General features: G+C 47.2%; 1 protein-coding gene across 3 annotated transcripts in view; it reads left to right on the top strand.

The window, feature by feature from the left end:
• The window catches only part of LOC137425196 (transmembrane protein 51), a 60801-nt gene that overhangs the window by 15259 nt on the left and 22261 nt on the right, over window positions 1-23281 (top strand). For 2 of the 3 annotated variants that reach the window (XM_068113370.2, XM_068113371.2), the window contains exon 2: window positions 17457-18076. In XM_068113370.2, coding sequence (XP_067969471.1) covers window positions 17760-18076 — 317 coding nt within the window. In that variant the 5' untranslated portion in view covers window positions 17457-17759. Of the gene's footprint in view, window positions 1-32; window positions 119-17456; window positions 18077-23281 lie in introns of all 3 variants that reach the window. The other variant, XM_078776421.1, reaches the window with a different exon arrangement.

Below are 23281 nucleotides of genomic sequence, written 5' to 3'. Positions count from 1 at the left end.
CGACGAATTCACTGGAGGCATTATGTTTACAGGTTGTCCGTCCATCCGTCCGTGATAGGTTTTTGTTTCCACGATAACTTGAGAACGGCTGAAGGGATGTTATTCAAACTTGGTGCAGGTATGTATAATGAGGTAAAGATGAACTGATTATATTTTGAGGTCAGAGGTCATATGAAGTAAAAATCCTGTTACGACGATAACTTGTGAACCAGTGATAGGATTATGACCAAATTTGGTATAAAGTATATATTATGATGCAAAGATGAACTGATTATATTTTGGGGTCAAGAGATCAAAGGTAAAATGTCAGACGTCCCATGAGGTTAAAAAAAAATAAAAAATCTCTTACCGAGCTAACTTTGAACCAGTCATGGGATTTTCACCAAAACTGGTATGATTATATTGTTATGGATCTCGGATGTCAGCTCTCCCCTTATCAAGGGGGGGTTAATCCCCTTGTCCTTTTATCTGGCCGACGCGAGTCCTGGAAGTTATACGCTCCTTCCGGTCGGTATTAGGTAGGGTTATTGGTCAACTTAATCCAAATACCTAATTACTAACACCGACCGTGAAGCAGGGAAATAACTCCCGCCCGAACCACGGCGTTAGTGGACACGCCGAGCGAAGCGAGCCACGATTCGGGCCTTAGCAAGGACTAAACCCGATTATGGCGGTTCCGATCGTGCCACGTTTACCCAATGGAGAAAAGACTGATGCGATCGGATGGAGAGGAAACCCAGAAAATAGGAAGAACAGATCAATTTATTAACAATTTACAAGAAGGAGAAGAGGAAATGAAAGAAATGTACAGAATAGGAAGAGGAAGAAGAAGCACACAGGGCAGCCTTAAACAGTCTTATTCTTAATACCCCAGGACAAACGGGCCCGTCTCACATACACACTCACACGGGGATTGTAGATGGTTGATGGTCACCAGCGTGTCCAGGCTCCAGCCCGGCTCCGGTCCAGCGGGCGAAACCCGGCAGGCAGCTCCGCGTGGAGTGGAACGCGAACGGACAATTATATAACGGGGGGAAGGCTGGTGTCCTAGCGGCGTATGTAATAAGTGCACGCTCGTGCCAAACGCCCCCTCTCTCCAATGTCCTGCTTTAGCACAAGGTTCCAACCAGAGTCTTTTCACAAGCGCGCTCTTCTAGTCAGTCCTTCAAATCACAGTAGTCCTCCAAGTCCTTCTTTAATCAGCGCCAGCGAGTAAGTCCTGTGAAAGGGCTTTGCGTTCGCGCTTTTATAACTCAAGCAGCGATCGCTCAGCGAGCCCAAAAGCCACGCCTATCAGGCGATCTTACCTCAGCCCTGGTTGGCTGGTGCTTGCTTACTGGCCACGCCCTGATGGTGGGTTGACGTGGCCACACCTTCTTCCTGGCGTTCCGCCCCCTTTTTCCGGGCCTCACCTCGTGGCTTATGGCGGCGTTTGGGCGGAAGCCCAGCGAGGTTGCGAACGCTGCTGGCAAGGCGCGTAACAATTTGGGAGGGCCATGGGGCACAGACAGGAGGGCGCGCTTAATGGCGTCGCTTGGAGAGGGAGGCTGGCAAAATGAATGGAATGGAGCCTACTTCTTATTTGATTGACACAACGCAGATTCAACTATTGGAAACATGGCCTTATCTATACACATACTAATGAAATAACTGAAGTCCTATGGTGACCTACGTGTTGCTTGTGGCCTACCTATGGGGTGCAACCTTTTACCCTTTAATAATGTCATATTTACAAGTGTGGGTTCTCAAAACTGCAACAATATGTTATGATGCAAAGACAAATCGATTAGATTTTGGGGTAAGAGGTCAAAGGTCAGAGGTCATGTTAAATAATATTTATGTTGCCACGCCAACTTGTGAACAAGTGATGGGATTTTGAACAAATTAGGTGTCAGTATATATGATGCAAAGATGAACTGATTGGATTATGGTATGAAGAGGTCAGAGGTCTTGTCAGGTAAAAAAAATGTAATAACTTGAGAACAGCTGAAGGGATTTAAATCAAACTTGATACAAGGATGTATAATGATATAATGATGTAATAATGTGGGCGGAGGCATATTGGTCGACGTCATGACGTTGAAGAGTCGTTCTAGTTTTGATTTAGATGGCCGAAGTAAATTTCATTGGGTAGGTTCTTCTTTATCTCGTACTATAGATGCAGCAGAAAACTTGAGTATCAATTTAAACTGATGGTGTAAGAAGTCAGGCGAATTATAGAGTAATCAATTATTGATCATCTCTGGACATAGAAAGTGAGCATGCAGTTTTGTATAATGGTATTGCATGGGGCACCTTGAACCGGCAAAGGTGGGGCAGGTCGAATCATGGTTCAAGGTGCCCCGGATAATATGTATATATTTTTTCTTTTTGAATTGCTTCCCCAAATGGGGGCCCACAAATTTGTTTGGCACCAGGCCCACAAAAGGTTAAACCGGCCCTGATGGTGACAATACAACAACAACAACAACATGCATTTTAAGGCCATTTTTCCTGCTAGAGCGGGGGTTAGCCTTGCGGTCCCCATGACAATCTTCTCCATTTTGCCCTATTTTCTGCATCTCTCCTTGTTAACCCCCTTGCCCGCATTTCTTCTTCCACCATCTTTAGCCAAGTCTTTCTCGGTCTTCCCCGTCCTCTACTTCCTTCTACATTAACTTCCATCACTCTTCTCAACCAGTTACTTTCATCCTTCCTCAACACATGACCAAACCATCTCAACCTGTTCCTCTTCACAGCATCAATCACAGGCAATATTCCCATCATCTTTCGCAATTCATCATTTGTCTTCCTCTCTCTCAACGATACTCCGCACATCCATCGAACCATTCGCATTTCCACCCTTTCCAGCCTTCGTTGCTGCTCTACGTTCATTACCCATGTCTCGCTCCCATAAATCATAACACTTCTCACACATGCAGCATACACCTTTCCCTTCAGCTTCAGCGACACTCTCCTCCTCATCAGCACGCCACTCAGTTCCCGAAACTTCTTCCATGCACATCTCACTCGAGCAACCGTTGCCGAGTCTGATCCACCTTCTCCATTCAGCATGTCTCCGAGGTAGCAAAATGTTTTCACACCTTCCAGCTCCACGCCGTCTTCAAGATCCAACTTGACATTTCCTCCATCTGCAGCTCCCTCTGTGCACACCTTACATTTGAATGTAGCTGCCACACTGGTAAATGACCCTCTCAGACCACTACATTTTTGATGAACCCACTCAGCGCACATTGTACATTGAATGGAGTTCACTCTGACACCCTTCCTGCACACAGCACACGGCCACTTCCCAGTTCTTTCCACCTCACCACAAGCTTTACCACTTGCCATCACCTTCGTCTTTCCGATATTCACCTTCAGACCTTTTGTCTCCATACATTCCTTCCACTTGTTCATCTTTTCCTTCAGTCCATCCATACTTTCCGCAATCAACACCAGATCATCTGCATACAACAACTCCCACGGTAAACCCTCCTTTATGTTCTGAGCCAGCACCTCCATCACAGCTACAAATAGTAGTGGACTTAGTACCGACCCCTGATGCACTCCCACCTTCACCTCAATACCTTATGGTGAAGATGGTGACAATACCTTATCTGGAATTCCAATTCCAGATAAGCTAATAATCCACAGCATTTATATATCGCCGATGATATCTGCCAGTTAAGCCAATCAAACGTGTTCCATGATGCAATGGTTGCCAATCTAGGGTTTTGTCCATGCGCTACCGTTTGTAAATGCTGATCATCAATCGAGGAAGATACACGTAATGTTTTATTTAACAGTAAGTGCCATTTAACGTCTGATTATGACTCGGCCGTGGTTTGAACGGCCGAACTCCCAGACTGAGGAAGCTCTAACCATTAAACCACTGAGTCTGGTTTGGCATTAACATAAAGAGAATTGGCATGTCCTCCCCTACCCTAAACCCTCAGGACTAGTCATATATTTTACCAATTATAACCTTTCTGTGCACACTCAAAGTATAACCATCAGTTTAAAATGCATTCTGTCCAGTGACACATACAAACATGCATACATACACACATACATACATAGTCACGTGAAAACGTAAGTACACTCCATGTAAAGTTTTGACTTTTTCAACATATTTCAACAATATTGATAAAGGTGATATAATATAACAAATATCATGAAACATTTACATTTTGTAGTCCATTGTATAATTTAAATAAACATAAATGCAAATTTCGAATGTGGAAAAAGTAAGTACACCCCATGAAATGTTTTTAAAATCTTTTTTTACATATGTGGACATTTTTTTTTTTTTTTTTGTATACTGAATCGAGGCTCGTGAAAGAGCTAACATTTACTTCACAAACAAATCAACCAGACAAACAAAACACACAAAAAGAGGGAGCGGAAAACAAGATGGGGAGAGAAGGGGAAGCACACAAACACAACATTTGAGAGCAGGAAGATGGCTTGGGGGGAGGAGGCGTGGGAAGGGGGGGGGGGGGTGGAGGGAGAAGTATAAAACAAGGACAACAAGGACTTCCAGGACAGAAGTTGGTATTTCAAAAAAGTGGAATTGGGGTGAAATTAGCGGAGGTAGAAAAGATCAAGGTTTTGGATGGAGGAAGATAAGAGATGGTGGTGAACAGCAGTTTTAAAGACCTTGAGGGTGGAGTGGGATTGAAGAGAGTGAGGGAGTTTGTTCCAGAGGTGGGAGAAGAGAGGAATGAAGGAGTGAAGGTGAGCAGAGAGTCTTGATTTTGGCAGTTTGACCATAAGAGGGTTGCAGGCAGATCCTGTGCGACCTGTAGGAATATTTGCGGGACAGAGCCCAGAGAGAGCTGGGGGGGCAAGGCCAGAGAGGAGTCGGTAGAAGATGGAAAGACCACCAACCTGCCTGCGGTGAGTGAGTGAGAGGCCCTTGGAGTTAGCTTCATCGCGGGAGATTCCAATGATTCTGAATGCTTTGGTTTCAACAGCGTGAAGACGAGCTAGGTGTGAGGCAGGAGCACCAGCCCAGAAGGGAGAGCAGTATTCCATTGAGCTGCGGATGAAAGCCTTGTATGTGGTGAGGAGCTCAGGTGTGCCAAGGAAGGACTTTGCACGACGGAGGATGCCCAGTCGGCGACTGGCTTTGGAGGCCAGATTTGAAATGTGGTTTTCCCAGGAAAGATCATGGCAGATAGTGAGACCCAAAAGCTTGAGTGACAGAACTTCTTGGAGAGGATTATTCAGAAAGTGGATGGGAGGGTTGTCCAGTCGGTCTTTTCGGAGAGACATCGTAAGAGTGTGAGATTTGTCAGGATTGAAAGACATGTTCCACTTGTTTGCCCAGTCTGTGATTTTGTCCAGGTCTGCAGAGAGTGAGGAGGCAGCAGACTGCCGATCTGAGGGATGAAGAATGGAGCGACAGAGAGTCGAGTCATCAGCAAAGAGATACAGAGGATTTTCAAGAGTCAGAGAGATCATTGATGAAGACCAGAAAAAGCACAGTGCCCAGAACACTGCCTTGTGGAACTCCAGCCTGAACAGGAAGAGGAGATGAGAAAAACCCATTCAGGGCCACACGTTGACTACGACTAGAGAGGAAGTCCGCCAGCCATGCGTGGAGATTTCCATTGATACCAAAAGAGGAGAGTTTGGTGAGCAGAGCGGGGTGCCAGACCGTATCGAAGGCACGTGATATGTCAAGGGAGACTGCTCTAATTTCCTGTTTGGCATTGAGGACCTCCATCCATTGTTGAGAAAGCAGAAGCAGCATGTCCAGAGTAGAGTGTCCAGGTCTGAAACCAAATTGATGATCAGAGATCAAGCCATTGGAGAAGAGGAAAGATTTCATATCTGAAGCAATGATGGATTCCATGACTTTGCTGATAATTGGGAGAAGGCTGATTGGTCTGTAGTTGCTGGGATCTGTTTTTGCACCTTTTTTGTGCAAAGCGGTGATGTTGGCAGATTTCCAAGCAGATGGAAGATGACCTTGAGCAAAAGAGAGGGTGAAGAGAACAGAGAGAGGGAGTGAAAGAGCGGAAGAACAGGATTTTAGGACCCGTGGGCTGATGCCGTCAGGTCCAGTTGCAGAATCCGAGTCGAGGGTTGACAGAAACTTTTCCACCTTGTCAGGAGGAAAGGACACAGAGTCCAGGAGCAGCTGGGTACGACTGGGTACGGTGGGTACAGAGAGGGATGGGTTTGGGACAGAAGTATCTGTATATTTGGGACAGAAGATGGGTTTGGGACATATCAATATTTGATCTTCATTTAAACAGTATCTATAGATAAAGGTGATCTACTTGTTAATTTTTTGGTGAATGAATTATTGCAAAGTCAATTTTTCATTGTTTTTTGTTCAGAGATGCCATTTCCTTCTGTGGAAAAAGTAAGTACACCCTTGGCTCTAATAGGTGGTGTTGCCCCCTTTGGCAGAAACAACCTCAAGTAGGTGTTTCTTGTAACTGTCTACCAGTCTCTAACATCGACTGGGAGAAATTTTTGCCCACTCCTCCATGCAGAATTCTTTCAGCTGTGCGATGTTTGAGGGGTTTCTTGCATGCACAGCTCGTTTCAAATCCCCCCCACAACATCTCGATGGGATTTAGATCCAGGCTTTGACTTGGCCATTCCAGAACCCTCCATTTCTTTCTTTTCAGCCATTCCTTGGTGGATTTACTGGTATGTTTAGGGTCATTGTCACGTTGCAAGGTCCACCCTCGGTTGAGCTTCAACCTTCTGACACATGGCCTCACATTATCCTCAAGCACCCTCTGGTACAATGAAGAATTCATAGTGGATTCTATGATGGTGAGCTGCCCAGGCCCTGATGCAGCAAAGCTGCCCCAAACCATAATATTTCCACCACCATGCTTTACAGTTGGTGTCAGGTTCTTGTGGTCAAATGCTGTCTTTGGTTTTCGCCAAACATGTCTTCTAGTCTGGAGGCACTTCCAGGAAATGTGACAGTAGGGGTACACTCATGTTACAAGCTGGCAACAATGTTTTTCTGAAAGCCCAGACCTCTAGGAACCCAAAAAGTCTTGTTGCCAGCTTGGGAAATGGTTTGGACCAGATTTGTGGCCATTTTTCAAAATGGCCGCCTACATTTTTGGTGTTTTCTAATATTTGAGCTCTAGAACTTATATCTGGCTGTCTTAAAGGTCTCTAGGGTTATGACCTTATAACATATAGTCATACAACAATCCTCACCCAAATTGGGGTGCATGGCATATCTATAAGTGGTTTTATTGAAGCAAAAAGGCAAAAATATGCCTGAAAAACGCCTTCATTTTGATTTTTCCAAATCACTAAATTGCATACTGTGAAGTTGTTCTTTGGTCAATTTCTTTCAAAATAGTTTTAAAATTTGCCCAGATCCCTCCTCTTCATTAGCAAATCTTCAGGAATATACCCAAGTTCTCAGAAAATATGTTTTATGCATGATCAGCTACCCCTACCCCCTAAATCACAAAACGTGCCAATTTTCAATATTTCCAGATTCCAACCAATATCATTGTTGTATGACTTTTTCTCATCATGATAGGTCCAAATTAACTTACTCTATGTGATTAGGTGTTAATAAAAATTGAATTTCACACTTTAGTGAAAATCCAAGATGGCTGCCAAATGGCCAATAAAATATAATATTTCACATTATGACGTTAAGTTAAGGTAATGCAGTCTACCATTTGATACCAACACATTTTTGAGACATAATATATTGCAATAATGATGCTTTCCTTTGTATCCTTCCTCAGGTCCTGCCCGAATCATCATTTTAACATAATTGTTGTGTTAACAATGTACTATAACATATTGCTTGTTGCATGTGCTGTAAATAGCTTTCAGTGTTGTGGTAGACATAGTCTTTGTCTCTTTCCAGATATGAATGAAGATGGAACCTGTAGCTGTGATAGGCGGGAGACGGAAGAGAGAATCAGTTGCACTGGACATCGACTGGAGCACATGCTTCATTTGCCAAGGCAACAGAAAAAATGAAAAGACAACCAAGCCCACAGATGTTGGTCTCGAACGCTTTAAAGACTGTGTGATTACGAGACAGAAATACCATGACCATGAGTACATCTCAACACTTGACAGAATACAGAGTATTGACCTTGATGATGAAAAAGAACACATAGTATGGCACAGGGGCTGTTATTCAAAGTTTACACATGCCAACCATATTGAGAGACTGAAAAATCGGCATGAAAAGGAAGCAAAGGACTCGTGTGACCAACCATCTACATGCATTCGCCCCTCTTCTAGAGCATCAGTTGCTTCAGTGTCCTGGGACAAATGTATTTTCTGTCAGGAGGATAAGGCAGGAAAGCAATTGAGGAATGTAGCCACTTTAGAGACCTCAGACAGAATACTAAATGATGCTCAAAAGAACAAGATTATGAGATGCCGGTTGGCAGGAATAAGTGACCTAATAGCTGCTGAAGGGAAGTACCACCTTCCTTGTTATGTAACCTTCAGGAGGAAGTCTGAGTCAACTGTGGTAGAAGAAGGCCCAGAATATCCACCAGATGTTTGTTTCAACAAAATGATCGAGGAGGTGGATGCTGGGCTGTCTGGAGGAGACATCTATACCATGAAAACCATCTGGCAGCAATACTGTTACATGATGAGAAGAGACTTCAGTGTCTGTGTGGAGCAATGTGACCGACAGAGTTACAAAGCATTCAAGAACAAAGTCAAAAGGGTATTAGGAGATAGGGCAGATTTTGTACAGTCCATGAATCAACAGGATTCACTTCTAGTCTTCCCACTAATTCAAACAGGTATTGTTGTTCAGAACTTAGCAGAGATGGCAGATGAGCTAGAACAAAGTGAGATACAAGATTCTGATGAAACCTCCCAGCACATTCCATCTTTCTCAGCCGAAACAAAGGACAAGGAACTCTTGAGTTGGCTTTACAGAGTGGCAGTCAAAATGAGAAATGACATCAAGACAATGCCAGGACACTCAGATATTGGAGACATCAATACTGAAAGTGCACAGAAGGTGGTTCCTGAAAGCCTTTACATTTTCCTACGCCTGCTGTGTGATTGTGACAGCATATTTGAAGATTCTGAAGGGACCTCCGAAGGTGATGATGATGGAGAAAGCAAAAGGATTTTGAGCATAGCACAGGACATAGTATGTTTGGCATCTGGTGGCAGAAAGCAGACACCAAAGCAACTAGGGCTAGCTCTCACTGTTCACCAAGCAACAAGGTCCAAGGACTTGGTGCAACTAATGCATGCTGCAGGACATGGTGTTAGTTATGAAACTGTAAGAAGAGCTGACACTGTCCTTGCAAACTCTGTCTTGGCCAGATATGTTGAGCAAAACAACACAATAATACCCCTGAATTTTGCACAAGCTACCTACCAAGGATACATCAGATATGCTAATGATAACATTGACATCATAGAGGAGACCCTTGACGGTCAAGGCTCCTTTCATGCCTCACAGTCTGCTGCCTTTCGAAGAAGCATACCTGGCGAAAAGACCATTGCACCTGATGTCAAGTCAAGCAGTAGCAGATCTGTAACTGTGCCAGAGCATTTCAATGAGATTCAACCTTCAGGCATGGGCACCCAGAAACCCGAAGCAACATTTCCAGTAGCTGTGAAAGCTGATTGGTATATGGAATCGGATGCCCAGGTTATCTCTGAGGCTATGGCCATAGATGTGTCATGGCTCCTTGCACGTCAGTCTCACACCGAGGACCAGCATGTTCCAGGCTGGACAGCATTTAACCAGCGTGTGTCTGATGTGAATCCAGCAAAGACTACAGTAGGGCCTATGCCGATAATCAATGAGCCTGCACATGAGTTTGACACCATCTGGACAGTGATTCAAAACTGCCAAAGGATGACTGCTGCACTAGGGCAAACGTATACAGTACTTACCTTTGATGAGCAACTGTACTGTAAAGCCAAGATGTTGCAGTGGGCCAAACCAGACAAATGCAAAAACCTAGTGGTGATGCTTGGTGGTTTCCATATTCAAATGAATTTCACCAAGGTTATTGGACAGTACATGGCAGATTCCGGCTTGAAGGACATTCTGGTAGAAAGTGGTGTGTATGGCGAGAACACTGCACAGAACATCCTCAACGGGAAACAATGGAACCGCACAATCCGTGCCCACAAGCTTGTGTTTGAGGCATTATGGCGAATTCTGTGGCAGAAGATCCTACATTGGCTGAATGAAAATGAAGTACAGATTGATGCAGAAATCAATCAGGTATCAGAGGACCTTTCGAGAGCTTTCCAGCAGGCAGACGATGAGGCCATCTACAGTGCTCTGAGGCGTCTGGTGCCCAAGGCCTACCAGGTCAGTGCCCTAATAGAAGACATGGACAGGGAACACGAGGCAAATGCCACATTTGTATATTGGCGGCAATACATGCATCTTGTGAGCATCCTCCTGAGGTTCACCCGTGCCATCAGAGATGCCAAGTGGGAATTGTTCCTGACCACTTTTCGCGAGATGCTCCACTGGTTCGGAGCCTTCGACCGGCCAAACTACCTGCGATGGGGCAGTGTGTTCCTGGCAGATATGAATCAGCTGGGGCACACTGCGCCTGAGGTGTTGGCAGGTTTCAATGAAGGGGACTTCGGAGTGAAGGAAAGCACACAAAAGTTCAACCAAGTACCTGATGATCAAGGACTGGAGCATGTCAACAAGATGGGCAAAATCGCTGGAGGAGTCAGGAGTCATGCCATTACAGGATGTGACAGCACCAGTCAACTCGCAGGCATATCAAAGAAGGCAGCATGGAAAATATTTTGTGAAGTTCCTCACCTACTCTCCCAGCTAGGGGTTGCACATGTTCCAAGTGAAGAGATTTGTGCAAAGGCTGAGGAGTTTGTCTGCCGTCTTTACAACCCGAAAGGAGACGCAAAGGAAATCCAGGCGCTGAGATGTTCCCAATTCAGAAAAGTTGGTAAAAAGCCAGAGAACATGCCACCAACAGAGGATGCATTGCACCAGCACATTTTAAGGGCACATCATCAAGCCCTTGTGTGGCGAAATGCCAATGTGCCAAATCCAGGAATCCCCAATCCAACAACATCCGGCTGGTACCTTGAGGACAACCAGCTGATGCCCCGTCTCATGACCAAGGAAGGGCTCACAGCAGAATGTGTCAAAATTGCGACGTGTGCATGTACCTCAAAGGCCCGTCCATGTCTAACTGGCAGGTGCAACTGTAGGAAAAATGGATTGCGGTGCACATTGGCATGCAAATGTGCAGACTTATGCAGGAACCCCCTCAATGACTCTGATAGTGATTAGACGACATGCATGGAAACTTGAGTATATTCCATAATGTCATATTGTTACTATGCTGGCTGTATTTGACGTAATGTAACTAGTCTTGCTTCAGCTCTGTTCCACCAATGTATTACTAGTCTATGATATGACTGTATCCCACATTCTGTCACTTATGTATGAATAGCCAGATTAGCTTGTTGGGTATGACTTTGTTAATTCAGTGCCAAATATTTGTTTAGTTTAAAGGTGCAAGCATTGCATTGACGTTTGTATTGTTTGGATCAGTGTAACATAATAATGTTTGCATTATGTATACAAGTTATGTATGTTTATTTTTGTTTTACATTAAATAATATAGCTTATATTTTACAATCTTCTATGTCTTCATTTATGTAAGTGCCTTGTTTGTCAGCTATGTTGGAACTAATATACTCCGCAAACAAGGCACTTCCAAATCCACACTACTTTCCTGAAATTCAAATGTTATAAAACATAAATTTTACATAAAGTCCCCCTCTAAAATAATACATCTTCAACTCATCAAGACTCTTTCACATACATGTGACCTATAGAATAGTAGTGCCTCATATATTTAGTATAAATGGAACATTTTAGAAGTGCCTCTGAATGAAATTGCAGTCTTATGGTCTCGCGCCACCAAATATTCTATGGCCATTTGGCAGCCATCTTGGATTTTCACTAAAGTGTGAAATTCAATTTTTATTAACACCTAATCACATAGAGTAAGTTAATTTGGACCTATCATGATGAGAAAAAGTCATACAACAATGATATTGGTTGGAATCTGGAAATATTGAAAATTGGCACGTTTTGTGATTTAGGGGGTAGGGGTAGCTGATCATGCATAAAACATATTTTCTGAGAACTTGGGTATATTCCTGAAGATTTGCTAATGAAGAGGAGGGATCTGGGCAAATTTTAAAACTATTTTGAAAGAAATTGACCAAAGAACAACTTCACAGTATGCAATTTAGTGATTTGGAAAAATCAAAATGAAGGCGTTTTTCAGGCATATTTTTGCCTTTTTGCTTCAATAAAACCACTTATAGATATGCCATGCACCCCAATTTGGTTGAGGATTGTTGTATGACTATATGTTATAAGGTCATAACCCTAGAGACCTTTAAGACAGCCAGATATAAGTTCTAGAGCTCAAATATTAGAAAACACCAAAAATGTAGGCGGCCATTTTGAAAAATGGCCACAAATCTGGTCCAAACCATTTCCCAAGCTGGCAACAAGACTTTTTGGGTTCCTAGAGGTCTGGACTTTCAGAAAAACATTGTTGCCAGCTTGTAACATGAGTGTACCCCTACCACCTTTTCTAGGCCACTTTTGGGGATATGCCTCCAGACTATTCTGGTACTGTGGCCAAATAGCTCTACCTTTGACTCATCTGTCCAGAGCACATTGTTCCAGAAGTGCTGGTCTTTGCCTCGGTGTTCATTGGCAAACTTTAGTCTTGCGCTGATGTTCTTTCTGGACAGCAAAGGTTTCCTCCTGGCACACCTCCCATGTAGATCAAATTTGTGCAGCCTCTTTCTAATGGTAGACTCGTGCACTTTGACATCAACAGTGGCAAGAGCTACGTGTCGGTCCCGTGATGACATTCTGGGGTTCTTAGAGACTTCTTTCAGCATCTTGCGGTCTGCTCTCGGGCTGAACTTGCTGGGGCGGCCTGGCCTGAACAAGTTGGCAGTTGTTTGGAATCTTCTCCACTTGTAGATGATCTTCCGGACAGTCTAATGATTGATTTCAAATTGTTTGGAGATATTTTTAAATCCCTTCCCAGACTCGTAGGCATCTATAACCTTCTTTCTGAAGGCCTCAGAGAGCTCTTTTGATTGAGGCATGGTGACGCCGCACACTTCAACAACAAAGAGCAAACCAAACTAAATGAGGTTTAAATAAGACAGGTTCCTCCAAGATCCTCTAACGATGTTCTAATCATTTGCACCTGAGTTGGTGCACCTGATTCTAATTTTAGGTATTTGAAGTGGTGATAAATGTAGGGGGTGTACTTACTTTTTCCACATGCGAAATTTGCATATATGTTTATTTAAATTATACAATGGGCTACAAAATGTAAATGTTTCATGATATTTGTTGTATTATATCACCTTTATCTATCAATATTGTTGAAATGAAGATCAAATAGCTGTATGTTGAAATATGTTGAAAAAGTCAAAACTTTACATGAGGTGTACTTACTTTTTCATGTGACCGTACATACAGTGCATTCAGAAAGTATTCAGACCCCTTCACTTTTTTCACATTTTGTTATGTTGCAGCCTTATTCTGAAATCGTTTAAATTCATTTTTTCCCTCATCAATCTGCACTCAATACCCCATAATGACAATGAGAAAACAGGATTTTAGAAAGTTTTGCAAATTTATTAAAAAGAAAAAACTGAAATATCACATTGACATAAGTATTCAGACCCTTTGCTATGACACGTGAAATTTATCTCAGGTGCCTCCCATTTCTCTTGATCATCTTTGAGATGTTTCTACACCTTGATTGGAGTCCACCTGTGGTAAATTCAATTGATTGGACATGATTTGGAAAGGCACACACCTGTCTATATAAGGTCTCACAGCTGACAATGCATATCAGAACAAAAACCAAGCCATGAGGTCGAAGGACCTGCCCGCAGAGCTCAGAGACAGGATTGTGTTGAGGCACAGATCTGGGGAAGCTTACAAAAACATTTCTGCTGCATTGAAGGTTCCCAAGAGCACAGTGGCCTCCATAATTCTTAAATGGAAGAAGTTTGGAACAACCAGGGCTCTTCCTAGAGCTGGCGGCCTGGCCAAACTGAGCAATCGGGGGAGAAGGGCCTTAGTAAGAGAGGTGACCAAGAACCCGATGGTCACTCTGGCTGAGCCCCAGAGATGCTGTGTTGAGATGGGAGAAACTTCCAGAAGGACAACCATCACTGCAACACTCCACCGATCTGGGCTTTATGGCAGAGTGGCCAGAGGAAAGCCTCTCCTCAGTGAAAGACACACAATCCTGTCTCTGAGCTCTGCAGGCAGTTCCTTCGACCTCATGGCTTGGTTTTTGCTCTGATGTGCATTGTCAGCTGTGAGACCTTATGTAGACAGGTGTGTGCCTTTCCAAATCATGTCCAATCAATTGAATTTACCACAGGTGGATTCCAATGAAGGTGAAGAAACATCTCAAAGATGATCAAGAGAAATGGGAGGCACTTGAGCTAAATTTCAAGTGTCATAGCAAAGGGTACGAATACTTATGTAAATGTGATATTTCAGTTTTTTTTCTTTTTAATAAATTTGCAAAACTTTCTAAAATCCTGTTTTCTCTTTGTCATTATGGGGTATTGAGTGCAGATTGATTCGGGCAAAAATGAATTTAAACCATTTCAGCAAAAGGCTGCAACATAACAAAATGTGAAAAAAGTGAAGGGGTCTGAATAATTTCTGAATGCATGGTACATACATACATACATACATACATACTGTATACATACATACATACATACATACATACATACATACATACATACATACACTCTTCTAGCTAAACAGTTGCATAGACTCCACCTCTTAGGCATGCGATTAGAGAAGCTACAGCCCCCTACATCTCCGTAGGATTATACTGCAGCCAATACCGGGATGGGAATTTGATTCTCGATTTTATAAACAGGTCCACCCTTGAGGGGACATCCACAGACATGCGTTTCAGGCTTGTTGGCCCAGATCAGCGAGGAGTAGAAGCCCCTCCTCGGAGTCACCTGGTCAAACCCTACAAGACATTAAGTTGAGACGAGACCAAATCACTGTAGTGTGTACCAGAAAGTAAGTGCCAGACCAGCTATTGCTGCATGCATGCTGACCAACAGGAAATGCCTGCCACACAATAACCTGTCTGTGGTAGACAAAACAGTTCTGGAAACAGCCAGGAACAATTTAAATGTAATAAATGCTCTTCTTGATAAATGGTTCCAAAAGGGCTTGTGCATACATCTGGTTTGCATAATATTTGATTCCCTCGATCATCTTTTCATCCCTAAGGGATAGCACATTCCTTTCTTTTAGGGGTCTGCAGAGATTTGTCATACTTTGTTGATGATGTCCTGATTCCCTGTTTCCATGTCCAGACTTTCCTGAATATCTAACCTGAGACAGCTTTGTGATTTTCCGTCCAATTTCTATGGCAAGCCTGCAGCCTCTGCTTTGATTTTTCCTGAAGGGAGAGGACAAAGATCAGTTTTTGTTTTTGTTTTTTTGCTGCTTTCCTCCTGGCTTGAACATATCCATTACGATGAATGCACAATGGACATACCTGTGCTACCTATACTGCTGCTACAATTGGCTTTTGAGTTGCATGCATTTGTGATTGTTGAAAAACATTTGTGATTGTTGAAAAACATTTGTGATTGGAATAAAAGTGTTCCTGTGTGCGTTGCAATTCCACCAATCACTATTCGGCCATCCTGGAGCAATGCCCCTCGTGTATGGGGGATGGTCTACGCGACAGATGGTTGCACCGTGTGAGTATACACAGCCTGGGTGCCCATAAATGTCGCCGTTTTAAATGCTTAACCATTCCGTTTTCAATCCTATGATTGAGACTGCCATCGGAGCTAGCAGCATTGTCTCGAGAGAGGTATGCACACTCACCTCTGCACTGTCTAACCTGGGTTTGAATCCTGACCCAGCTTTAAGCTGTCCCTCTGGTGTTTCACGTGTGGGATGTTTCATCGATGTGCGTGCCATCTATTATAAGGTCGTTGAGTCAGAGGACCCTTCTGCCCTCACCGGTTGTTAGTTGACATGAAATATCCCACGGTGTCCTTTGAGAAGAGAAGGCCAGTTCTCACCATCACCCCAGGACCAAGTTACAAATTTCTGCCACCTGCATTGGCATATCGGTTGTGGCCAATCTGTTCACAAAAGACATGGGTTAAATAAAAACGTTCTTTGGCTGACCTACGGTGGTGGTACTACTTGCAGTGGCAGTGATGATTATGACGACTGGCATCATTAGAAAGATCAACCCTAGTTCCTGCCAGCTGCATTTTCATGCCTGTCTAGCCATGTTTCATGACATATGCTAAGTGAAAAGTTGTTCATCTACTTTAGTAAGGTCTCTACCCCAAAGAAAATCTAAATGAAGTGAAACAGGATAATTTGCATAGGACCACAGTAATTAATCGATAGCTTGTAACAAAATAGATGTAGATGCAACTTGAGCTTAGATTGGATTGTGCTGTGCACTCTTAAAACGTTGCATAGCTTAAATTGGAATTAATTTTTTTGAGGATTTGTATTCAAACTTTAGAAAAAAAGATTGGAATTAACGAAAAAAAATTATATTCCAAATGCTATTACCAGACTTGGCTTTTTATACAAGGCACACGACTGTAGCATTCCCTTTATGTGAAAGTTTCTTAAATAATTTATTTTGGGAAGAAATATCTACAAAGATTTCTATCCAATTAGCAATATTTTTTTGGCAGAATAAGGATTCAGAAGTGAAAGCATTTAAAGATAATGGTGAAAACCTTGTCATGGTGTACTGTAACAGTACGTACAATGGCACTCGCCCTTTCTGAGGAAAAAACTTTTTGTTTCTCCGATAAGACTTTCACAAACACTTCCTCCACCCCATTATCAAAGAAAATTATTGTAAGATGCCATCCATTTGTAGGTTTTTATGTTTGCTTCGTCCCAGAGCAGATTGTTTGAACAAGATTGTTGACTGTCGGAATATTGTTTGCTTGGCCACAACTTGATATGTTCAGCTAAATCGGGTTTCTTCAGGCCACAACGATCTCTACATTTGGATAAGCCATCCATACTTTGTATTTGGGGCTCGGTCATTGAAATAGCTTTGTGAACGCCATTGTGCCCAATGTTCATTTGGGGCGATGCTACAGCTTGTCAAACCAAAATGGTGGATGGGAATTGCAGTACAAAGTGATGTGCTAACATTACATGCCTCATGAAATATGTTCCTCATTGGGAATGTGAAATTCAAATGTTGAGGATTAAGACGAGTGTCAGGTTAGCTTGCTAACTCGCAATTTTCTTTTTCCTGTAAGTTGTTGCCTTGTTTTATTTGCACGTTTGCCTATAAGTGACTTTAACATAAACGGTGCTGTCAAATAAAGCTTTGTTGATGGTAATTGAAATTAATGATTTCCATTTCATTTTTCCACAGGATCAAAGCCCTGGAAAAAGTATTGCAAGTGTGCAGCATGAATCGATGAAGAAGAAAGCTTGTTGAAGAGGATTTTTACTCCTTGACGTCACTGTGTGAGGAAGGCGTTGTACAGAAAGAGAGCAATAAGGAAGGTGTGAATTTGGCATTGCAGCACAGATTTGGTAGTACCCTTGTTTGTATCCATTCGAAGTTGAAGAAATGGTCATTCGGTAATTGTCCATATTTGTTTTGACATGCCCATGTTGCACCAGAGTGCTCAAAGTTTTCAATTACCAGATTTCCAATGAAGAGCTCTTCATAATGGCTTCAGAGGGCTGCCTGGGTGTGCGCTATTGCTTGGTTGTACTGGGAATTGGAATGCTCAGCCTGGGAATACTCATGGTCACGTGGCAGTCATTTGTGGAGGAGCCCATAACACCGAACAATGAGAGCAGCGGTGATTTTCCTGGTACTTCGATCGCTCCACCGCAGACTTTTAATCAACCGGATTTCACGACGTATGCTTTTTGCATTGCGGGGTCCTTGTTGCTTGCTGTTGGAATTATTTGGTCTATTTACCAAAATATAAGCGGGTCCCCTGCAGCGGTGGATGCACATCCAGCCCAATCTTCAGAAAAGTAAGCATAATTTTGCTAACATTTTTTATTCTGTTCTTTGTCTCTCACCCACTCTTTCTATCCTTTTTTTTTTTTTTTTTTTTTTTTTTTTTAACCAACCGGAGCACTTCTACATGATCTACACATGAATATTGCTTCTTCATAAGTAGGCTTTGACTTTGACTGAACTCTTCCATGAGCCTTGACTTTGTACACAAAATTTTTTAAATGATGGGCTGGAATGCGCAGGCTTTGTGTTTGGTAAAATGCAGTCAACTCCATGATGGCTAAATATTTCCATGTCCATTTTTGGTCGTCTGCATTCAATTCTCAACTTGACGATAAACTGTCAGATTGGTGCTTCACAGGCAAGGCATTAGGCCACAAAGTGAATGTTAAGTAGGATGTCCTCCCAGCATTAATTTGTGAACGTTAAAGATCCCACAGTATCTTTCGCAATGAGTGGGCGAGTTCACACCCTGACCAAATTACAATTTTTTTTACCACTTACTAATGTCAGGCCTGCTAAGCCAGTTTGTGAACTACTTCGATCTAAATATTTACTTAGGAAAACTGGGAATATTCCTCACAGGAAACTGGGAATAAACCGGAACATTAAGCATGTGTGCATGTGACCAAAACTATGAAAGACATTTTACAATGTCACGTTTCAATAAATTGCAAAATATTACCTGAATTTGTGCGAACAGAAGTCAAACATGTTCATATATGGGCATGTTGAAAAGTAATGCCTCCTATTGTTTCTCCAAAATAGGTAAAGATATTTTAATGAAACAAAGCACAGTCTGCACACAAGTTCTTTCTGACACCGAGCGTGAAGTTTCATGCTCGACATTAGATGTCTCAGTGCTGCCTTGGTCAAGATGGCAGAGTGCAGCATGATGTTAATGCTGTGAAGCGAGTAGTGCTGGAGATGACTCGGCTAAATCATTTCGATCCTTAAACAAATGGTCAATGGAGTACCATCACAAAGGATCACAAGCCCTGACTTGGTTTGGTCAAATTATCATCTCTTCCCCAAACTTAAGGAACACTTTCGTGGAGAACATTCTTCTTCTGACGATCATATTGAAGAGCCGGGCTCTTGCTTGAGACGGACGAAGTGACGGGCAAGACACAAACTCGTCCGAGAAGATGTTTATTGTAAAAACCAACTCGGGAACTCTGAAAAGCCCGTTTATCGGGCTGCATATATATCCAAAACCAGAAAGCGAAACCGAAAGCCACGCCTCTCAGGCGAGGCGTGTTTCGGTGGTCACGTGACCGACAGGTGCAAAGGATTATAACCGCACGCGCGGCACGCTTTGGTGGTCACGTGACCAGCCACCCCGGCGCCGAGGTTGTCCGCCGGTGACGTCACCGGCTGGAGCAAGGAGATTCTGCTGCTGGTCTCGCTTGGGGGACCCATGGGTCACTACACACGCCCCCCCAGAATGACTACACGCCCCCCCAGAATGGACTTGATCCAGGAAGGTCAACCTGAGGGGGGTCATGACCCACCCGAAACGACCCCTGGCCAGTCGCGGGGGGGGGGGGGGGGGGGTCCGGTGTGGTGGCGGGTGGTCGGACGGGGGGTGCAGTGGACAGGGGGTGGCCGCGCCGCAGTGGGAGAGCCAGCCGTAGCGGCTGGCCGACGTCCATGTGGGCCGGTTTGAGGCGGTCCAGCGAAATCCGGTCCGCCCGGCCACCGATGCTGACGATGAAGGACTTGTCCCGTCGTAGGACCCGGAAGGGTCCGTCGTATGGTGGTCGGAGCGGCCCCTGGTGCGCGTCGTGGCGCACGAAGACGTACTCCGCCGAGCGGAGTGCTGGGGGGGACGTAGGATTGGGGGTCGCCATGGCGGGACGTGGGCACCGGGGCGAAACGTCGGGCGGCCTCCTGGAAGTCCGTGCACTGGCGCGCGGCGGACCAGGGGCTGGTGGCGTCGGGCATGAACTCGCCCGGTACGCGGAGGGCCTGGCCGTACACCAGCTCGGCGGTGGACGCCTGGAGGTCCTCCTTGGGGGCCGTGCGTAGGCCCAAAAGGACCCACGGGAGCCGGTCGGCCCAGCCGTCGTCCTGGAGGCCCGCCATGAGTGCGGCCTTCATGGAGCGGTGGAACCGCTCGCACAACCCGTTGGCCTGGGGGTGGTAAGCCGTGGTGCGGTGTAGGGTAACGCCCAACATGCGGGCGATCGCGCCCCATAGTTCGGACGTGAACTGTGGGCCGCGGTCCGACGAGATGTCCGCCGGTGCGCCGAAACGCACGACCCAGGTGGCGATGAACGCCTGGGCCACGTCAGCGGTGGTGGTGGAGGTGAGGGGCACGGCCTCCGGCCACCTGGTGGTCCTGTCCACCATGGTAAGCAGGTGGGTGAACCCCTGCGATGGGGGAAGGGGACCCACCAGGTCCACGTGGACGTGGTCGAACCGTCGCTCGGGCACGGTGAAGGGAGCCAGCGGAGCCTGGGTATGACGGCGGACCTTGGCCCGCTGGCAGGGTGTACAGGCGTTGGCCCAGTCGCGGACGTCCCGTCGCAGCCCATGCCAGACGAAACGTGCTGCCACCAGCCGCTGGGACGCCTTCCGGCCCGGGTGATAGAGGCCGTGGAGCGAAGCAAAAATGCGACGCCTCCAGGTGACCGGCACAACGGGGCGAGGTCGGCCTTGGGAGATGTCGCACAGCAGGACTGTGTCCGCGAAGGGGACGTCAGCCAAGCGGAGGCCCGTGTCCGCCACCCGGAGGGCCTGCACCGTGCCGTCGGTGGCCTGGTCCGCTGCCATGAGGGTGAAGTCGACGCCGAGGTGGACGGCGTTGGCGCCGGCTCGAGAAAGGCAGTCGGCCACGGCGTTGCCTTCCCGGCGACGTGCTGGATGTCCGTGGTGTACTCCGACACGGCGGAGAGGTGGCGCTGCTGGCGGGCCGACCACGGCTCCGTGACCTTGGCCATGGCGAAAACCAACGGCTTGTGGTCGACAAAAGCCGTGAACGGGCGGCCCTCCAGGAGGTGGCGAAAATGGCGGACGGCCAGGTACAGCCCGAGGAGCTCGCGGTCGAAGGTGCTGTACTTTAACTCGTTGGGGAGGAGTTGCCAGCTGAAGAATGCGAGCGGCTGCCAGGCCCCGTTTACCCATTGTTCATGCACCGCGCCCACGGCGTAGTCGGAGGCGTCCGTGGTGAGGGCGATGGGAGCCTGGGGTACCGGGTGGGCCAGCAGCGTGGCGTTGGCGAGGGCCCGTTTCGCGCCGGTGAAAGCAGCGTCCATGTCCGTGGACCAGACGACGTCGCGCTTCGCCGGCTGGCCGCGGAGGGCGGCGTACAAGGGCCGCATGAGTTGCGCAGCTCGGGGCACAAAGCGGTGATAAAAGTTCACCATCCCGAGGAACTCCTGCAGCGCCTTGACGGAGCGGGTGCGCGGGAAAGCGGCGATGGCTTCGACTTTGGCCGGCAGCGGCACGGCGCCGGTCCGGGTGATGCGGTGGCCCAAAAAGTCGATCGTCGCCGCACCGAAGTGACATTTGGCTGGGTTGACGATCAATCCGTGCTCGCTGAGGCGGCTGAACAGCGTCCGGAGGTGGAGGAGGTGCTCGGCTCTGGACGTGCTGGCGACAAGAATGTCGTCCAGGTAGGTATAGAGGAACGGCAAGTCACGCAGCACGCCGTCCATCAGGCGCTGGAATGCCTGCGCCGCGTTTTTGAGGCCGAAGGGCATCCGGAGGAATTCAAAGAGGCCGAAAGGTGTAATCACGGCCGTCTTCGGGATGTCAGCCGGGCGGACGGGCACCTGGTGGTACCCCCGAATCAGGTCCACTTTTGAAAAAATGGTCCGCCCCGCCAACCGGGCGGAAAAATCCTGGATGTGCGGGACGAGGTACCTGTCGGGGGTAGTGGCGTCGTTGAGGCGGCGGTAGTCGCCGCATGGCCGCCATCCGTCCCCCGGCTTCGGGACGATGTGCAGCGGCGAGGGCCAGGCGCTGTCGGAGCGCCGCACGATGCCGAGGCGCTCCAGCGCCGCGAACTCGGCCTTGGCGACGGCGAGTTTGGCGGGGTCGAGACGGCGAGCCCGGGCATACACCGGCGGGCCCAGAGTGGGGATGTGATGCTCGATGCCGTGGCGCACCGCGATGGCCGAAAACGTCTGTCGTGTGAGGGCCGGGAACTCCGCAAGGAGGCGTGCGAAGTCGTCCGCCAATGGGAGGGCGCAGGAAAACTCAGTGGGCGCGGCATGGCTCAAGGCGCATGCCAGGGAGCTGAAAGTTTCAGCGTTGACGAGACGCCGGCGTTTCACGTCGACCAGCAGCCCGTGGGCGCACAGGAAATCGGCCCCGAGCAAAGCCATGGGGACGTCCGCCGTCACGAACTCACAGTGAAAGAGCTGGCTGCCGAAGCGGAGAGCGACGGTGCGTGGGCCGAAAGTGCGGATGGCGGAGCCGTTGGCTGCGACCAAGGGGGGGCCGCAAACGGCGGCCCGCCTGTCCTCCGCCGAAGCGGGAATGACGCTCAGCTGAGCGCCGGTGTCGCAGAGGAAGCGCCGTCCCGATGCTCGGTCCGCGATGAACAGCAGGTTTCCGGAACGGCCGGCGTTCATTGCTGGTAGGGAACGCCGGCTCGCCCGTTTCCCGACTTGCCAAACGTGCACGGGGGCCAACATGATCGGGCCTGCCGCCCGAACCTGGCGTGGAAATAACACCAGGCCGGGTCCGGCGGGGGCTCTGGTCGACGCGTCGGGCCCGGGCGACGCGGCGTCGCCGCTGCCAGTCGCGCCGGCCCGGCGGCCTCCGGGAAGGAAACTGCGTCTCGGGCGGGTGGGCGAGAAGGCTCCCGGCCGCCACCCCGACGAGCTGGCTCGCCGCTCCGGCGAGCTGGCTTGCCGAAGCGATCTTGTCGGCCTCCTTGGCGAGGTCGTGGGGGTTCACGATGGTCGTACCTGCCAGGGCGACCCGTACCTGGGCCGGGAGCTGGCGAAGAAAGAGCTCCTGAAACAGGAAATCCGAGGGGTGCTCGCCGAGCAACGCGAGCATGTAATCCATGCGTTCGGACGGGCGCATATCGCCGAGCTCAGGAAGGTCGAGCAGGCGTCGTGCGCACTCAGCCGGGGAGAGGGCGAAAGCGCCCAGCAGAAGTGCCTTGATGGCATCGTACTTGCCGTCAGCGGCGGGTTCTGGAGGAAGCTCAGGCAGCGGGCGGCGGTCGCGGAGCCAAGCGGGGCGACCACATAATGGTA

The sequence above is a fragment of the Myxine glutinosa genome, chromosome 4 (assembly GCF_964187855.1).
Source record: "Myxine glutinosa chromosome 4, kmMyxGlut1.1, whole genome shotgun sequence".
In the NCBI taxonomy this organism is placed as follows: Eukaryota; Metazoa; Chordata; class Myxini; order Myxiniformes; family Myxinidae; genus Myxine; species Myxine glutinosa.
Note: the sequence above shows the minus strand (reverse complement) of the source record. Positions and strands in the feature narration are given on the sequence as shown.